Here is a 19142-nt window from a genome sequence, read left to right on the forward strand (position 1 = left end):
CTCTTCTACTGCTGAAGTTTGTGGACCTTTAACAGAGGGTACAGGGTGGGGATCCAAATTATTTTCAAATCATAGATGCAGCTATGGAGAAATAATGCTATTTTCTACACTGTTCCTGACTTCTCAAGGGCAGAAAGGGAACGGTACTCTGACTGACCTTTTACTTTGCATTTTTGTAAATAATTACCCCACACCAGACGTAAGCATAATGCAGAACAGCTGTAGAACTTCCTTTCTTTCTATCTTCAAGCAGCAAAATCTGCTCCCTAGCTGCTTGTCAAAACTAGCAGCAACATCTCTCTGGAACTTGGAAAATGAATACAGTTAGGTTTTATGCCAGCAACTATACCCTTGCGCTACAACATTATTCAGCTCACTGCTTAAGACTAATAAAGATGTATTTGTCAGTAGATGGGTGAAACCAAGCTCTGTAATGCATTAAAAACATGCCTGCCCTTACACTGCATTATTTTTCAGAGAAAGGAAATTTGCTGTTCAAGACAGAGGAGAGTTATTCTGTACCCACTCAAGATGAAGCATAACAAATTAATCACATTAATGTTTTCAGCACAATTCCAGAAATATTCAGTTTATCTTCCTTATCTACTTACAGAGAGAGAACTCTGTAAAAAGTCAAAAGTTAAGAACCTGAAAAGGGTCCAAAGGATTTAAAGTTCAGGCGTATTTAATATCTTAGGAGCAAATCATTTTTATTTAGCCAATGGTTCAGTATTTTCCCAAGATCTTACCTATGATCTTTTCCAGGGATAGCAGGCCTGTTGCCTTTGGTTTAGGTTTCATTTCTAGCATTTGTTTAGATGCTCATATGCATTTACAGATTTTTACTGTGATTTAGGCAGTCCTCACAAATTGAAATCCTGAACTTCCGTCAATATGGGCCTACACATAATATACTAAGCAAATGAATATAGCACCACATGGAACTTTCTGAGGCGTTCGGCCCACAGTGTATGTTGCTTTTCATAGACCAGCTGCTTTACAATTTTCATGTAAGAAAAAGCAAATGCAAGACTTGACTTGTACTCTTCAGAGTAGAACTGCTCAAGTAAGGTTTAGTGACATTGTTCACAAGACACCAAACTGCTTTTAATTCAGGAAGGCTATTATTCACATGAAGTACCCAAATCCACCAGTAGAGTTGCTTCTCTAGTTTTGTCTCCTTTTTAAGAATTAAAAATATTTTAAGAATTTGAAATATCTTTATTTCACTCAAAATCAATAGATATTTTGAATGAAGCTTCAAGAGATCATCCCAGTCCCCTACCTCCTATGTATCAGTCTGAAATTGAACTAGAAGCCTTTCAGTAAACCAGGAGAGGACACATTTTGCAGCTTCAGTAAGTCCTTATTTTCCAGGTATTTCACATTAACAATGTGGGATAGCAGCAGAGGTGATATAAGATTAATCACACATTTCTCTTTAAGGAAGTAGAAATCACCTCAGTCTTAGCATTCCACTGCAGCTATGTGCGTTACCTATAAGCCTGCTAGAGGACCAGTAGCACATTTAGAAATATTTCCTAAGCCACTTGTTCAGACCATCTCTCAGTCCCCCAGATAAAAGTTTTAAAATGCAGAAGGTGATAGAAAGTGATGGAAAGCTACTGAGCATCAGTTTTACTTACCAACGCTTGGTGAAATCAAGGATATATGACAACGCTTAGAGATGGACAGCTCTAATTCAGCTTTTTCCCCTGTTGTAATAGCTTTCCACAAATGCCACCTCTAACAATGCAAATGTCTATTCCATGTGCTCTGGTTTGTTTTGTAAGTGACTGAAAATGATATCCTGAGGCTGACAAGATACCACGCATACAAAAATACCCCTGTACTCATACCGAAGACATACCACAAACTAGAACAAGACATTAACAGCACTTTTAATGTATCAATTTATTGCATATGTCAGTACATAAAAATAGAAAAGTGTGTTTTTTTGTAAAATTAATTTTATTGTAAAAACCAGACTAGAATGGGAATGTAAAACTTTGCCACGATTAGCACATATACAGTTACATTTATGCTTTGTCTACAAAACTTAAGAATACTTTAAAAGACATTTCTCCTTTAACTATACACTAAAGAAAAACCAAATAGAAAGCTTGCATCATTTATTCAGCGAGTGTTCCTGAATTCAAAATATGTTATTTAGAATTTGAATATATACTTTCTCTATCTACACTCTTGTGGATTCTACTCTAAATTATACAAGCAGGATGGTATTGTAAATTATTCTTAATTTACAGTGGATTAGATTAGTGGATCCAGAGTGGTCTGGATACACCAGGCTGATCCCACTACATGCAGGAGGCACTGATTTTGTATTTGGCAGGAGTGCCCTTAGCAAAATCACCTGTCATTAACAAAAATAAAAATATACTTCTCAAGAATTAAATTATGAAATACAAATGGAGGTATGCCAGCATCGCTTTGCTAATAGGAGACCATACCTTGGAATCTCAATTCAGCCTTGCATTCTTCACTATGAACTTCCAATGTGACACAAGTGATTAGCTAAGACTCGCTGATATGCATATTCTATATAAATAGTTAATCCATTTGCCCTTCAACTGAGAGATTGTCCATAGCTGACCAAATGCATTTGTGCTATATTTCTAATTTTACCTGAGAAATGGACATGAGGGCAGTTGTTTCACTTAACTTTTTTTTTTTTCATCTGAAAACAGTTTATCACTCTATGTTTCACAGTTCAGAAGCAAACACTGGGAATGTAAACTTGGGTCAGTAGGAAGCCTCAACTATTTCCACTAATTAAAACCACGCATACAAGGTCTCATAGTAGATGATTCCTCACAAGGACTCTACAGCTACAGCTGTTCTAGTTCAACTCCTGACCCTTCCCTCCAACTTTTTTTAAAAAAAAAAATAAAAATCCTTAAGCAAGTTCCTCTTATAAAAGAGACAATTCCTTTAAAGAGTATATTCAAGCCAAGAGGCTTTCTTACAAACCTGTAAAAATATGTCAACTTCCTCTTCCTAAACTAGAAACGTATGTATACATAGGACAAACACTTAGGAAACATCTATACACAAATGGAGAACTGGTATGGGAAAATATATAATAGCATTAATGCAAAAGTATCATGTTTTTGGCAATTTAAAGCTGTTACTACTGATTCTTGTAATGAACTGTCTGAAAATGGCTTTCAGCAGCAAACCATAGGTTGCCATCACAGACCACAAAACAAAAACAAGTCTTGTCAGCAACAAGCTTCTTCCCCCTTCTCCCTCCTTTAGATCATATTTACAGCATTGGAAAATTTGCATAATTATTTCCTTCCTATTTTATTTCAGTGGATTCCACAGCCAACACAATGAAAAAATAGAACAGGTATTCAGCCACAAGCGTGTGTGTCCAACGTATTAAGGGAGAAGCAAAAACGTGCTTATGTGGAAGCTGGAAGAAACCACATTAAGTATGCATATATGATGAGAGCATACCTGATACTTTGTAAAACCAGGCATTTTTAGGTCCTGCAGACACTATAGTGAAAAGATATGGCTTGATAATCAAAAGTAATGTTTAGATACAGTGCACTATGAACAGCTCCTGATTTCCATAATCCAAGGCCATACATTTGACATTGACTTAACTGTGGACCCAAACGTGAATACTTTATTTGTACAGAAGTGACACATAATGCAGAAGGTTGGAAGGGTACTGGCAGTGATTTTGTGTGAGGTTTTTGAACGTATTTGATTAGTGTGGAGCAGTGTAAAAAGTCCTGTTATTTTGGAAATCCACATTTTATGAAAGACACAATGATGTTTAATGTCAAATTATGACAACTTCTGAAACAACTATTTGTCTGCATGCAGCCTCCAACAAGTAATTAGTTTTTGGCTTTGTTAACTTGTTTTCAGAAAAAGCAGTACTTGCCCTCCATCTTCCTTTTCTCTCCTTTATCCCTCCACCTGAATTCTAAAGCAACATGAAACAGCTGAAACAATGGATCAGAGATGATGGAAGTACTTAGTATTGTTTTAGGATACATCACAGAAAGGGAATACTATGTCTATTAACTTCTTGCTATATAGACACCTCTCCCCAACCTTCCCAATCCAAACTACACCAATACCTTGTCCCCCCTCCCTCCACTGTCACCACTGAACATCAGAAATCACTAGATTCAAAACTATGCTCTGTCTACCATGGTTTAAGTCTACAGGTCCAAAAGTGTTTTTTTTTCTCCTATACCTTTTTCAATCGTTTGTAAACAAATCTTAGTAATAGGATGATGAAAGATACTTACCAGAGATAGCAGCAACTTCTGGTATGTATGTGTTTATTAAAAAAAAAAAAAAGATCACATTTAAGTTTTTGTAGTAAAAGATGTATCACCCTACCTTCAACTCTGACAATACATAAGTGAAAGTAAAACTGTAAATTGGAGGTGTAACTATTAAAGCACCAGTTCAGGAAAATAGTTTTATTCAACAAGAGAACTTAAGCACAAGCTTAAAATACCACTGTCCGTAAGGAAACAGATTTTAAGTGCGTGCTGAGATACTTTTCTGAATCAGGGCATCATGGCAAAAAAAAAAAAAAAAAAATTAATCTGAAGGGGAATTGTACAGATTTTGTGGAAGATTTTCCACAGTTCCTTCCCATAAAAATATTTTGAAGAGGCAAATTATCAGCTGCAGCAGATAAGCAATTAATCCTGTAGAAGAGATTTACACAACACACCCCAATAAACTGAACTAATACCATATAACTTTTGATATAACTACCCAGAATTAGGACACTCTGAAGCCAAAAAAAACCATTCAGTCACAATCAAGCTCTCGATATTAGTATTGCTGGTTTGAAATGGTGAGACCTTCAAAAGTCTCAGTACAAGAAAACTCAGTTCTACTGCTAATGCATAGGCTACCTTCACTGTAAAAGATTTGTAAGCAGATGGATAAAAGTATGAAAGTAAATGTTCTCTCTCAGATTAACTAAACTTAGGTCTGCTAAATATTATCCTCATTGTAACAGCTGTGTACTTTACTGTCTAATCATGTGATCATTGGTAATTATTTGATTTATTTATACCTCCAAAAGAAAACAAAGTGCACAGACTTGTAACTAAACCAGCCTAAACCCAAACACAAATGGAATACTTTTACCTTGTGATACTTCTATCACACACACCATCCTGCCTGGGAAATCTCACCTCAAGTGCACAGGCCGACAACAGCAATAAATAGTTTGACTGTAAGTTAATGATGTGAGCTTGGGGTGGACAAGAGCTTTAAAAGTTAAATTACACTGCCTGTTTTTTTTTTAAGGGCTACTTCTATTTTCTGTGAAGAAATTGTCTGGGCAAAATCCACCAGCCATAATGCTTAGGCACATACAACTTTATGGGCAACACTAAAATGCAAACAGTAAAATGAAAACAGGGAAAGTGTCTTTTCCTCTTCAGTTGCAGTTTGATCTATATATGTATGCATAACCATTAAAAAAAGTAATAACTGAGGATAGTATACCTGTAAGTATACTCTACCATTAATGTTATTTTATATTATTTAGCACATTAAAGACTTCCCATCTTGCATAATATAAAGTTTCAAGGAATAAAACACTATCTCATGCATGGCACACTTTAAATAAACTCTAAGAGAAACAACAAATCATTGTGCTAACCATGATTGTCCAAAAAGCTCACACATACAGCATTGAAGCCTCCCACTGTTCTAAACTAATATGTTCTGTACTACTCTTGTAGCAAGTTTCTTTTTTCTTTTAATAGCATCTGTTGTACATATCAAACAAATGGATTATATGAACATATCAAAAAAAGTATGAGAAAGACAAAATGGTTCATTTACAATGCTGCAAATGTAAAAGTTATCTGGAACATCTTAATAAAGCATCAGACCTTTCCAACTTTAATTTCACTCTTTAGGCAAGTACAGACATGACACACATGTAAAAATTGACATTCTTTCACCACTTTTCACAAACCAAGGTACAGTGCAGGTACTCCCCCGACCCCAAAGAAGAATATCAGTTATATTATTGTTACATTAGATGACGTTTTCGCCATTTCTTCAGGGGAGTGACTCTTTATTACTTCTTTGATGAACTGTTCAAGTGCAGTGAAATATCCCTGGCACTGCCAAGTGTCATTATGAGTTCCATCAGGAAAAATTGCCAATCTCTTAGTCCGAGCTGGGGATAATTCATAAAGTTGCTTCATCATGACTGGTGGAATTAACTGGTCAGACAACCCAGAGATGAAGAGTGAAGGCATTCTGCACTGAGAGATTTTTCTGTAGGACAGAAATTTATTTTTGTAGCACCATAAGGGAAGGTATCTCATTGGAAAGAAAGAAAATAAAGTGCTGGCCATGTGTGGGATGCTAAGAAAGGTGTTCTCGACCATGATGGCAGAAATCCTATGGGAATTTTCAGAAGCTAAATGAATAGCTACTGCTCCCCCCAGGGAACGGCCAAAGAGAAAAATTTTTGTTTTATCAAGATCGGACCGAGTCATCACATAGTCTAACACAGCCTCAGAATCTAAGTACAAACCTTCTTCACTTGCTTCTCCTTCACTTTTTCCATACCCTCTATAATCAACAAGGATTAAGTTTACTTTCAGGTTCACCAGCATTAATAAAGCATTTGGCAACCTGTGGCCAATGTTGCCTGCATTGCCATGAAAGTAAATGATGGTTGGAGAATATGCTGCATTGTCCCCTGTGTATCTCAGCAGAATAAGATTGAGAAGAACTCCATCTTTGGTTTTGATGAAGATATTTTCGTGTGGTATACCAGTAGGCATGGGAACATAAAGACGTGATGAAGAGGGCTGTTCAGGAAAGTAAAGCAGCACATCCTGGAATTTATATAATATACCTGCTATTGACACAAATATCAGTATGAGTAGTATAATGCCTCCATACAAGTGAAAAGTTACTATCAAGGGTAAAAGAGAAATACGGCAGAGACCCCAAGACCAGGAAGCCAAAGCTAGTAGCCATCTTTCAACAAAGGTCCAAAGCATCCATGACTTTTCCATTGTAGTAGTCAGTGATCTTTTACTCCAAGTAAATCCTGTAAAAAAAAAAAAAGACGTAAGTATTAAGTATGGGGGAAAAAATGAAGTGATATTTTATTACATAAAAGTCAACATTACACAAAAGCATAAGCATCAAACTTGGAGTGCAACTCCTTTGGATTTTTGGAAAACATTCAGTTCTGTAAAACAGGTAGGAAAGCAAACAAAGACAAGGCTTTAAAACTTTCCAAAATCACATTTGCATTGTTTCAAAAGGGCAATATCCAACAGTGGCTCCAAAAATTGGTAGAGTGTAACCATGAAGTGTTTTCCCTCAGTCATCCCTACTGACCAAGACAGCAAACATACAGATGAGTTTGTCCAAGCTTCTTGTAAGTAAATCTAGAATTCAGAGAGCACAAACAAAAGTAGCTCTTCTTTCTAAGCTGCTACTGATTAAGGCCAAGAGGAACATTCAATAAGCCTATGCACTTCACTCTGCAACCAGTCAAGGCTAACAATGCACACAGGGTCGGCTATCAATTAGTAGCTGTGTTTCAGAATCTCAATTAACTGTGATTATAGAGCAACACGTAAACCTACCAGAAGAGACACCACTACAGCAAGATCCCACACTGTACTTAAATTTATAACAGATGTTTTGCTACATTCTGATTAGTTCTGACTTATAAGTTTTATGCTAACAGATCAGTAAGCTGAATGACATAACTGTCATCACACAGCTGACTGAAAACAGTCAGCTACCTGCATTATTCTCTGATCAGTGAAAAGGACAACTGCTACGTAGTCTGGAACTGAAGAGACTTATGACAAACATGTACACCATTAAATTAGGAGAGTGGTGCTCAATGATAACAGATTAAATCTTCTCTGTGGATCAAGATATAAATGGCCACCTCTGTAGTCACAGCCTTTGCACTCTCCAAATATGTCAAGTAAGCAAAAATACCAAGAAAAACTGCAATCTCTGCTTTACACAAACAATTACAAATATATAATAAGTAAATCTGTTACACCTTAAGACTCATATATTCACCAAATGCAATGTGAAATTAAGTTTTTACACAGTCTATCTATTCCAAATATAGAACCACTGAAATATGAAGTAGTTTAGGGACTAATTATCCCAAGGTTTTTTTTTTTTATATGAGGAATTCATGTTCGATATCCAAATCCAAGTGTGCACAAATACTGTCTGTATAGAAATTTAATTCTTGTGATCCATTTAGGACAGACATGAAGTAGGTATTTCAATTTCCAACATAATTCCCTAATGAAGTAGTCTAGACTAACATTTCCTGCACTGAAGACTAAGAATGCTAACATTGATAACCACACAGTAAAAACACTTCTCTTACCCCCTCCATGCAATTTTGATTACTTTGTTACAAAATGAAGTCTCAAAAACTCATTCTCAACAAGAAGTTCACAAAAGAGAAAAAGACCCACCATTAAAAATGACTAGTAAAAAAAAATCTTACATAAGATGATTACAAGTCTTGCAGATGGCTATCCCACATACACTATGGATTGTATTTGGAGACATACTCTGATGGCTTTGTAAGCTATGTTAGCTTCCCTTGCACATAGCTTCCTGTTTTCTAGGACAATACTACTGAGTATTATACAACTCTGAGATACTGCTGCTATGTGACTACTTCTGATATGTGTACATAAACGCTTTTCTACCAGAGTAGAAAAGCCAATGCATCCTACAACTAGAACTCAACCCAGCTCCATATTACCAAGGTGCTATTACATTTCATTCAACAAAATGACTACTACAGTACTGCAAATATGTAACAAAAGTAAAACTCAGGACTTCATAGATCAAACTCAATTCCTTTCTACCAAAACCCCAACCCAACAAATACTCGGTATTTCAGTCAGCTTTTAGAAGAAACATAGCTTGTGTTCAACATGTTAATTAGCCAGAAATGTAAACTACACCACCACATGTTTCGTAGTCACCTAACGTATTTCAGAAAGGTTGACTACCCTGCACTAATGAACAACTGCTTGACTATTAAGGTTTTCTTCCCAGCTATGTGGAACTTCACTAGTTTCATCTGCTACCAGGCCTGAATCACGTCTATTTCACACCTTGCTGGGAGGCTTGTTAGTGAGAGAACAAAGATACAAGTTTCTTCCAGGTTCTTGCCTGCATCCTTCCAATACCAATCAAGGGTCACAAGCATGGAAAATTATGGTTTCTCAAACATGCACACAGACCTGGAAAAGACTAAGGGAACACAACTTCATTCTCAAGAAAGCTACAAACCATGCTTTCTGGGGAGTCCAAAGTAGCAAGCCTTCTAAACACACCTTCTCTGACCTGAATAGTAGAAGTTAATACAGAATCAGACTTCCATTTAAAGCACATGTATATCCTTTCTGTACACAGAGTGATGATATTTGTGTTTTAGTTCAATATGATTATCTTTCGAACACTTTATAGTATAACATCTTACAATGCAGAAATTCTGTATTGAATTATGAAGAGCGCATGCTATAATTCTCTTTTATCTCTACATTTTGTGACTAATTGGATGCCAGAAAGTGAGGGAAAGAGAATATATTTTGACTTCAGTATCTGAGCTGGTCAAACCAAGAAACAGTGGACCTGACACCTGGAAAAGCACATTTCTCTTTCTAGCCATGACTAGTTCTGTTCCTAGACTACATGAAGAAGTCCATAAGCCCTCCTTAAGATGTCCCAGCTATAGCAAGAAGCAGGTACCCTTTACGTCTTCTAAAATAAGACCTTTTAAAATCATTTTCTCTGTCACCTGCAAATACGACTAATTAATACTGTTGAACAGCCAACTATTTAAAAGGATTATCTCAGTTTTATTGCCTTCTACTATTAGAAGTTTAGAAGTATCACAGCTCTACAGACAGATGGCATGAAACATCATCCCTGTATTACAGATGGAGATACTGAAACCAAGGGAAGTCAGCAAGCTGGCCAATAGCAGGCCTTCTGTTTCAGCTGGAGAAACTAGGTTTCTCCACAAGTTTCCTTTTCTGATTTGCCAGATAAAACATTAACCCCTCAAAAAGCACTCTTTCTTTTCCCTTTTACAGCACACACAGTATCAGTATTTTATTACTGCTGATTATTTAAACCAAGCTACAGGCTGTGGCGGTGCACTCTCCCCTGTCCCCCTAACCTGACCTTTTACCCGTAAGCCGGCTCGGGGGATAACCATCGGTGGCAGCCGTAATGAATGCGTCTGGGCTCACGGTGGACTTGCAGGAGATAGATCCAAGAGCTAATGGAGCGTGCACCAACCACATATGGCTGGTTTACAAACATAGCTAGTAGTCAGTTATCTTACCCCATAAACAGGGGAGAGTCCAGAGCCCGCTGAGCTTCCTGTACTGCAGCAGGCTGCATGCCAGGATCTTCCCCCTAAGCAGGGACACTGCTCAAGGTTACTCCTCGAGATCAAGAGATCCCTTACCTGCAACAGATACTCAGTAAGTGACTAAGAGCTAGCTTGTTAAAATATTGCAAGTAACTTGTTAAGCATGCTGAAACTTTGCAGGCTTAGCTAAGTGATTAAAAGGATTGATTGTGTATATAATCCTTTAGGCAGAAACCATTAAGTCTGGGATTGGGATAGAATCTGGTTGTATCTAGACTCTTTGGAGTTTGGACAGCAAAAGGGCCTCCTTCCTGAACTTTGTGACTCACTGTGAGGGCTCCCTGAAGCTTTTAGTCTGACCCTATCCTCTACGCAGGAAATAATGAAGTGACCTTGTTTAACTTCACTAAATCACTATTTTCATCAACAAACATATTGCTGCTTCTCTCTTATGAGTGAAGTGCATAATCCCATTCATGGCAGAGGATATGAAAAAAGCATACAGAAAGTATTTTTTTTTTTTTTAATTTGGCATGTAAGTCAGTAAGTCAGTGTTTTTATCTGGTAGATGTTTTCACGGATAACTTTTATATTAACAGAAGTTTAAACATAAGCTGCTACTTGCTCTTAGCTACTGGAAAATATTTCCCAATACTTAACAGCAAGAAAGATTGAGTAACAAACTCATTACTTCTAGTTCAATGTTTATTAACCTCCAAATACGTAACCTACCTTCGGTTTACCCGGACGACATAAACCCGGGTCTTCTGCTCTCCCCTCACAGATAGTGCTTTCTTAGCCACAAGCATGATCAGAAGTATTTTGTCTAGCATCTAACTACTTCCCATTTCCTCCGATCCCTCTGGTAAAGCTATATTAGGGAGGCTAGCCTTTGTGAATGGCAGTAGTTCCTCCAAGTTTATTGATGATGCTTGTAAATTTATGAGACAAGACAGAATTGAAATACAAAGCTCTATGGCAGAAACTTTAACACAGAAGAACAGCAGCTTGGTGGAAGTCAACGTTCAGAACTAACTGAAAGTACGACTCAGCCAGAGTGCTGCTGTGCCTCAAACAACCCACCTTGTTCAAAGACCATTAATAACCAGTTCTGTTTACAAAGCTATAGAACTGTGCTGCATCTCAAAGCAGAAGTGAAATTTGACAGCCTTGAGTCTCAATCTCATCCCACAGGGATAAACACATATATTGGTGCATGCACACATCCTTGTACCTATCTCCACTGCTGAACCCACAGTCCAGGATCAGGATATCACCACAGACAGACCTCTGTGTTCTGTCAGGTGAGCTACACATCCCATACTTAACGCAACTTCTCAGAATATAAATCACTCGGGACAACAAAAATTCTGAGGAAAAAAAAGTATTCATTACCTAGATGTTTTATTATCGTTCTGCTGTGCCCTAATGCTAATTCTAAATGCTTAACGTCATTATCAACTGAAGACCGTAAGAACTTACGTTCAAACTTAAGTGCATGGGAACAATTATCCACTCATTTTGAACAGCAGTTGAAATTACTCTTGTATTTGCCACAGATCTGGTTGTATTTTTTGCCTTTGTCTACATTCTTAACATTAAAACTGTTAATTTCACACACTAATCACATTATAAAACATTTACCTTTGGATGTGATGATTTCCCGTGCTTCATTGCTGCCTGAAAGACAATTCCATTTGGGAACTTTGAGTAAAATTGCTTTTTCAATTAAACACACAATCACTGTTTGTCTTCAATTATTTTACAGAAGCTTAAGAAGTGCTAGCAGCCAGTACCCTTACAAGTTATGCACCTGCTTTACTGATGAAGCCATGCACACCATATTCAAGCTCTTCCTGTCAAGCTCAGCTCTCGCTTGAAAGAGCTGATAAACTTGAAAATGCCAGCTGGTAATGAAGTTTGAGAACCATGCTGAAGTATCCTGGACTATACATATAACACATAATATAAAACATATATAGCACTTAATAATCAAGCTATGTTAGATTTACGTTGTCTCCTTAGAGCTAACTTTTAGTCTGTGCATTTGCATGCTTAAAGTTACATCTAAGAAAAGCATTCAGATGCTTATGGCTGCTCCCTCTTTCAATAGCTTTGAAAAAGTTTTAGCAGTCACTGCAGCCCTTAGGATTTCATTATGGCTTTGAAACAAACGAATGTGCTAGCTTTAAGAATACAGGAAAAAAAAAACCTGGAGAGATTTGTGCACTCCACCTTCTCTAGACACAGACAAGCTTTATACAAATTTTACATTTACTCATACATCAGAAGACTTCCTTAAGTAGCAAGAGTCCTCAGCTATCAAAAGTGACATTCGCAGGAGAAATTTGTCTTAAAGAAAACCTACAAGAAATTTAATAAAGACAGGAAAACTACACTTTCCCAGTACTAAAACCCTAGAATCATTTGGGAAAAGACCTCTAAGGTCATCTGCTCCAACCTTTAACCTAGCACTGCCAAGCCCACCCACTGAGCACTACATCTACACATTTTTTGAAGACCTTCAGGGATGGCGATTCAAGCACTTCCCGTGGAAGCCTATTCCAATACTTCACAACCCTTTCAGTGAGGACGTTCTTCCTGATATCCAACCTAAACCTCCCCTGGTGCAACTTAAGGCCAACTCCTCTCACCTTAACGCTTGGTGCCTGAGACAAGAGACCGATCCCCACATCACTATAGCCTCTTTTTAGGTAACTGTTGATCTCCCAGAAAAACTCTCATACAAAAGTTAAAGCAAAGTAGCTACTCCTAATTGAGTATCTACGCCTACTGAAAAAGTAGAGCATGCACAACCCAGTGTTGGAACCTCACGGGCTGCTTGTTGGAACTAGAAGGCCACCTCTCCTACCAGGCGCACTCCCACAGAGTGGTGCACACCCAGAACTGAAAACGTAGTCCCCGTAACTCTCATCATGCTTCTCCCCCTCACACTACTGAGGATCCCCAACGACTCCCCCACGCACATCTTCAGTTACCGGCGGCACCGCGTTAACGAGACAAACCCAGCGAGACCGAGGGCAGTTACCGTAGCAGCTCCCGAGCCGTTCAGCAGGCACGGCCCCCAACACCTCCTGCTGCAGTCCCAAAGCCCCCAAAGAAGCCATCCCCGTTCTTACCCCAAGCAAACGCCCCGCTTCGTCTGCGCGGTGCTCACCCGCCACGAACCCGGCACCCCGCACCGGGGGCCGGCAGCTGCCAGCCCACAACCTCCCCCCCTCTCTCCCGGGGGTTCCCCAGGCACCTCCCGCCCCCTTTCGCAGCCCCCGCGGGCCGCCCACGGGACGCACCCGCCTCATCCTCCCGCGGCCGCCGCCGCAGCCCCGGGCGAGCGCGGCCCCCAGCTCCGACCTCCGCCGCTGCCCAGGCAGGAAGCCGCCCGCCGCCGCTTCCGCTTCCGGCGCAGGCCCTGCCGTCCCCGCTTCCGCTTCCTCCTCCCCTCACGGGGCCCTGCCGCCCCGGGCCCCACCGCGGTCGCCCCCGCGGCAGCGCTCACTGCGCATGCGCGGCCGTCGCGGTCACCTCTCCCCCTTCCCCTCCCCTCCGCGTCGGACCGAACCACTGCGTGTGGGGGGGGGAACGCCCCGCAGACACCGCGGCCGCGCTCCTCCCCTTCCGGAGCAAAGGGGCGAGGGGCGGCCGCCGGGGCTGCGGGCTTCACCGGCGCTTCACTGGCTCCGCGTAGGTCCGCTCTGGGGTCGCCAGGCCCTTTCTTTCTCCCTTCGCTATCCCCCTGCCCCTCCCCCCGGGCCGCCTTCCCGCGCTCCGCTGCAGGGGGGGGGGGGGGGGGGGGGGGGGCCGTTGCGTTGCCCTGGCAACGGAACTCGGGGGGAGGGGGGAGGGACAGGGGGAGGGAGGGCGTCAAGGCAAGGGGGCCGTTGCATTGTACTTAGGAACCGCAGAAACCCGGTGAATCCTCACTAAAAACACGCAGACGTTTTGTATATCTATACGTATATATATCTATAAATAAATATTTTGTACATTTTTTCCCGTTTTAGCGAGGAAGGGCCTCGGATGGCTTCCCCGCCCGCCCCGCAGCCGTCTCCTCGCAGGACGGTCGCCTCGCACGTGCCCTTTGCGGATCTGTGCGCCACCCTGGAGCGGATGCAGGCCTGCAAGTCCCGGCCGGAGAAAACCAAGTATTTCAAGGACTTCCTGGACTCGTGGAGGAACTTCCACCACGCTCTTCACCAGAAGGAGAAGGACGTCACCGATTCGTTTTATCCGGCGATGCGACTCATTCTCCCGCAGTTGGAGAGGGAAAGGATGGCGTATGGGATTAAGGAAACCATGCTCGCGAAGCTGTACATTGAGCTGCTCAATTTGCCAAAAGATGGGAAAGACGCTGCGAAGCTTTTAAACTACAGGACACCTGCCGGTTCGCGTGGAGATGCTGGAGACTTTGCCATGATTGCATACTTTGTGTTAAAACCTAGGAGCCCCAAACGAGGCAGGCTGACAGTGGAACAGGTCAACGAACTGTTAGATGCCATAGCTAACAACAATGCTACTAGAAACAAGGGGCTGTTAAAGAAAAGCCTTCTTCAGTTAATTACCCAGAGCACAGCGCTTGAGCAAAAGTGGCTCATCCGGATGATTATAAAGGATCTAAAACTGGGCATTAGTCAACAAACTATATTTTCCATTTTTCACCCCGATGCTGTTGAATTACACAATGTCACGACAGATTTGGAAAAAGTTTGTAGACAATTGCATGATCCCACTGTCTCACTTAGCGATGTTTCTATCATGTTATTTTCTGCCTTTAAGCCAATGCTTGCTGCTATTGCCGATGTCCAGCAAATTGAGAAACAAATGAGTAACCAGACATTCTACATAGAAACTAAACTGGATGGTGAACGTATACAGATGCACAAAGACGGCGATGTGTATAAATATTTTTCTAGAAATGGGTTTGACTATACGCAGCAATTTGGCGCTTCCCCCCTTGATGGCTCACTAACGCCATTTATTCATAAGGTATTTAAAGACAACATACAAAATTGCATTCTTGATGGTGAAATGATGGCTTACAATCCTGAGACACAAACCTTCATGCAAAAAGGAAACAAATTTGACATAAAACGAATGGTGGAGGACTCTGATCTGCAGACCTGCTTCTGTGTGTTTGATGTGCTGATGGTTAACGATCAGAAGTTGGGTCATGAAGCGCTGAGCAAAAGGTACGAGATCTTAAGCAATGTATTTACCCCAGTAACTGGCAGGATACATGTCGTACATAAAAAAACTGCCAGAACGAGAAAAGAAGTAATTGATGCTTTAAATGAAGCGATCGATAACAGAGAGGAAGGGATTATGGTCAAGGATCCCATGTCCACCTACAAGCCTGACAAACGTGGGGAAGGCTGGTTAAAAATCAAGCCGGAATACGTCAATGGGCTGATGGACGAGCTTGACCTTCTGATCGTTGGTGGTTACTGGGGAAAGGGCTTACGTGGTGGAATGATGTCTCATTTTCTGTGTGCGATTGCAGAGACTCCGGCTCCAAATGAAAAACCTACTGTTTTCCACTCTATTTGTCGCATTGGCTCTGGCTACACTATGAAGGAGTTGTATGATCTGGGTTTGAAACTGGCTAAACACTGGAAGCCCTACCATAGGAGGGACCCTCCCTGTAATATTTTGTGTGGCATTGAAAAACCTGAAGTGTACATTGAACCTTGTAACTCCGTCATCGTTCAGGTCAAGGCAGCTGAGATTGTTAACAGCGATATGTACAAAACTGACTGTACCTTGAGATTTCCCCGAATTGAGAAAATAAGAGAGGACAAAGAATGGTATGAATGCATGACTTTGGACATGCTCGCAGATCTCAGAAGTAGAGCAGAGGGGAAGCTGGCGTCCAAGCACCTTCATATTGACGAATACGATGAGCCGCAAGAGAAGAAAAGGAAAACTGTATCGAAGGTGAAGAAGGTAATCGGAATAGCCGAGCAGTTTAAAGCTCCTGATCTTTCCAATGTAAACAAGGTTTCAAATGTGTTTGAAGACGTAGAGTTTTGTGTTATGACAGGCACAGGAAAACACTCCAAATCTGAGCTGGAAAGCCGAATAGCCGAATGTGGTGGCAGCGTGGTACAGAACCCTGGACCAGACACTTACTGTGTCATTGCGGGAGCTGAGAACGTCAGAGTGAAAAACATCATTGCTTCCAACAAATATGATGTGGTGAAGGCAGAGTGGCTTCTGCAGTGTTTTCAGTCCAAAATGCTTGTACCTTGGCAGCCAGCCGTTATGATTCACATGTCCCCTGACACTAAAGAACATTTTGCTCGTGAGTATGATTGCTATGGAGACAGCTACACAGCAGATACAGATGTTGCACAACTCAAGGAAGTATTCTCAAGAATGAAGGATAATAAGATGATGCCCTTGGACGTGATTGCTGAGTTAGAAGAACGTTACTCATGGAACAGCTGTCAACTCAGTATATTCAGAGGAAACACTATTTATGTGGACTGTTATGCTATTGTTAACGAACCCAGAACCAAAATCCACGGAACAAGACTATCAATTAGAGCTTTGGAGCTCCGTTTTCATGGTGCAAAAGTAGTGTCTTGCCTTGAAGAAGGTGTCTCCCATGTCATTATAGGAGAAGATCATTCCCGGGTAGAAGAGATGAAAGCACTCAGGAGAACATTTGGGAAAAAATTTAAAATTGTATCTGAGCTGTGGGTAACAGAGTCAGTGAAGGAAGGAGTCCCAAAGAATGAAAATCAGTACTTGATTTAAAGTAGTTTTTAATCTTGGAGCAAAAGCATTCTTGTTGACTTGATTGGACTCGGGTATAATGTGTTTTCCTAATTTTTCTGTGTGTTTTCATGTCTTATTAAACCTGTGGTTAAACAATGATTGTATTTTTTGAAACTAGAGGAAGATTCGTTATACTGTTGTGGAAGCAAGAGGATGCTAAGCTGTGCTGGAGGGGGAATAAGAAGCCACAAGATAAATAATGTAAGCCTTTTACTTCACATACAGGTCTCAGAGGAGATCTAATTTCTTCTAAGAGAATTCCTAACTATTGATAGTGTTGTTCTCGGTGGTTCAGAATGGAGCCAATGATTCAGTATTTTATGGAAATTCTACTGTTTAATATGTTTATTTATTGATTTGAAATAACTTTCATGTTTTTGTAAAAGTGATATTGTGTATATTCTGTATGCTACATAATTCAGTAATTTATAAACCTTCTTTGTAGTGTTTTAATTTGTTTACACTGCTTTTAGTGTTAAGCTCCATGTAGCCTCAGTAGCACTTTGGTTTTAGGACATTGCATTGATCTCGTGTTTCTTTTTATAAGTAAATGTACAGTGAAACCTAAACTTCATATTGAGGTGCTAATGAACTAATACTTACTAATATATCTAAACTACAGATCGTTAACTTAACTGTAATGATGTCCTTACCCATTACAGTTGCAGTTAAACGGTCAAGCATTAGAGTGAGGCTTTTACTCTTAATTTTGTTTACCTTTCAAAAATTAGTTCTGTAAGCTATTTCAGTAATGAGATGAATTTCCAAATATCTAGTTCAATATATATATATATTAAATTATTAAAGAAATATATTTTTCAAGTCTGCCTGGTGTGCTTTGTGTTTTTGTTGTTGTGGTGGTGGTGGTGATTTTTTTTTTTTTAGCGAGATCTAACTCTTGAAAAGCATGAAACAGTTTCTGATTTTACACCTAGATAACTTTGCATTAAATTTGCATAGGGAGAGAGGTTCAGGCCTCAGTGCTTGTTACGCAAGGTATCAAACAGAACTGGTTTGGGGCTGATCCCACAGAACCAGTTTCTGTCTGAGCTATTTGTTCAATGCTTTTTGTGATTGCATTCATTTAAAAATTGCTGTAAAAAGAATTGGGAAATGTTAGGCTATTTGGGAGGGAGTTTATTCTTATCTCTTATAGTTAGTGTAAGCATTTGGAGGTCCCTTATTCAAAATATTCTAAACAGGTAAAAAGTAATGAAGGAGGTGTGCAGAGAATTTCAGGCATGATGTCTAAGCAGTAATAGAAGACGAGATTTGTAGGTAGTTATATGAGCTGATGTAGACTAGTAAAGGGCTTCAGTAACAGAAAAGTCTATCTATTCTGATAGGTGTATACGTATATATACATTTTTTTAAAAGCATATAAAGCTAGCCATATTATTAGGTAATCAACACACATCAAAAACAGCATTCAACAAAAAGGAAAAGCTGGAATGAAAATGCTGAAACATTTGCCTGATGTTTGAACTTTCAGAGGACCTCCTCTGATTACAGAGCATTGTACTCTTGTACTTTTTATTGCAGCAAATACTCCCGTTTTCTTAATAACATTTATATGTCTAAAAATGGGGATTTTGTAGGTGAAGGTTTCTTGGCTTATTTATATTTTGTGTAAAGCTGTTTTTTATTTTTATTTTTTTAAATAGCCACTTGTTTTGAAAGCAAACCTTTAATTTACACTGTAATATGAAATTTATTTTAAGATGATGTTTGTGTAGGAGTTTGAGAAAGAATAGTGAGTTAGGAGAAAAAAGGACTGTAGACCTTGCAGTTTCAGGGAAAAGTTTGGTATAGTTCCTATTCTCTGCAACTTTTTAAAAATGCTGTCAGTGAAGGAGAAAGGAGAGGAGAGCAACTTTCAGGACCTGCTGGAGCAGAACATCTGGTATGTACCTGT

General features: G+C 39.9%; 2 protein-coding genes across 7 annotated transcripts; one reads left to right on the top strand and one right to left on the bottom strand.

Moving 5' to 3' along the window:
- Positions 1-5899: 5899 nt before the first annotated feature.
- Positions 5900-13878, bottom strand: ABHD13 (abhydrolase domain containing 13). 4 transcript variants are annotated; one of them, XM_048080793.2, is made up of 4 exons: positions 13741-13878; positions 12074-12109; positions 10400-10525; positions 5900-7093 (listed from the first exon to the last, which is right to left on the bottom strand). In XM_048080793.2, the coding sequence occupies exon 4, from the start codon at positions 7056-7058 to the stop codon at positions 6045-6047; it is 1014 nt and encodes a 337-aa protein (XP_047936750.1). In that variant the 5' UTR covers positions 7059-7093; positions 10400-10525; positions 12074-12109; positions 13741-13878; the 3' UTR covers positions 5900-6044. The 4 variants fall into 4 exon arrangements, with proteins under 4 accessions (XP_047936750.1, XP_047936749.1, XP_047936752.1 ...); XM_048080792.2 differs by lacking the exon at positions 10400-10525 and having other exon boundaries at positions 13741-13872; XM_048080795.2 differs by lacking the exon at positions 10400-10525 and having other exon boundaries at positions 13802-13825.
- A 114-nt stretch (positions 13879-13992) lies between these two features.
- Positions 13993-18052, top strand: LIG4 (DNA ligase 4). Of its 3 annotated transcripts, none has more exons than XM_048080789.2 (2): positions 13993-14131; positions 14452-18052. In XM_048080789.2, the coding sequence occupies exon 2, from the start codon at positions 14468-14470 to the stop codon at positions 17204-17206; it is 2739 nt and encodes a 912-aa protein (XP_047936746.2). In that variant the 5' UTR covers positions 13993-14131; positions 14452-14467; the 3' UTR covers positions 17207-18052. The 3 variants fall into 3 exon arrangements, with proteins under 3 accessions (XP_047936746.2, XP_047936745.2, XP_047936747.2); XM_048080788.2 differs by having other exon boundaries at positions 14000-14135; XM_048080790.2 differs by lacking the exon at positions 13993-14131 and adding an exon at positions 14275-14359.
- The last annotated feature ends 1090 nt before the right edge of the window (positions 18053-19142 follow it).

The sequence above is a fragment of the Anser cygnoides genome, chromosome 1, assembly GCF_040182565.1.
Source record: "Anser cygnoides isolate HZ-2024a breed goose chromosome 1, Taihu_goose_T2T_genome, whole genome shotgun sequence".
Classification (NCBI taxonomy): Eukaryota; Metazoa; Chordata; class Aves; order Anseriformes; family Anatidae; genus Anser; species Anser cygnoides.

Excerpts from the sequence above, each read along its gene's own strand:
- ABHD13 (XM_048080793.2), bottom strand. The coding sequence starts at position 7,058 with ATGGAAAAGTCATGGATGCTTTGGACCTTTGTTGAAAGATGGCTACTA.
- LIG4 (XM_048080789.2), top strand. The coding sequence starts at position 14,468 with ATGGCTTCCCCGCCCGCCCCGCAGCCGTCTCCTCGCAGGACGGTCGCC.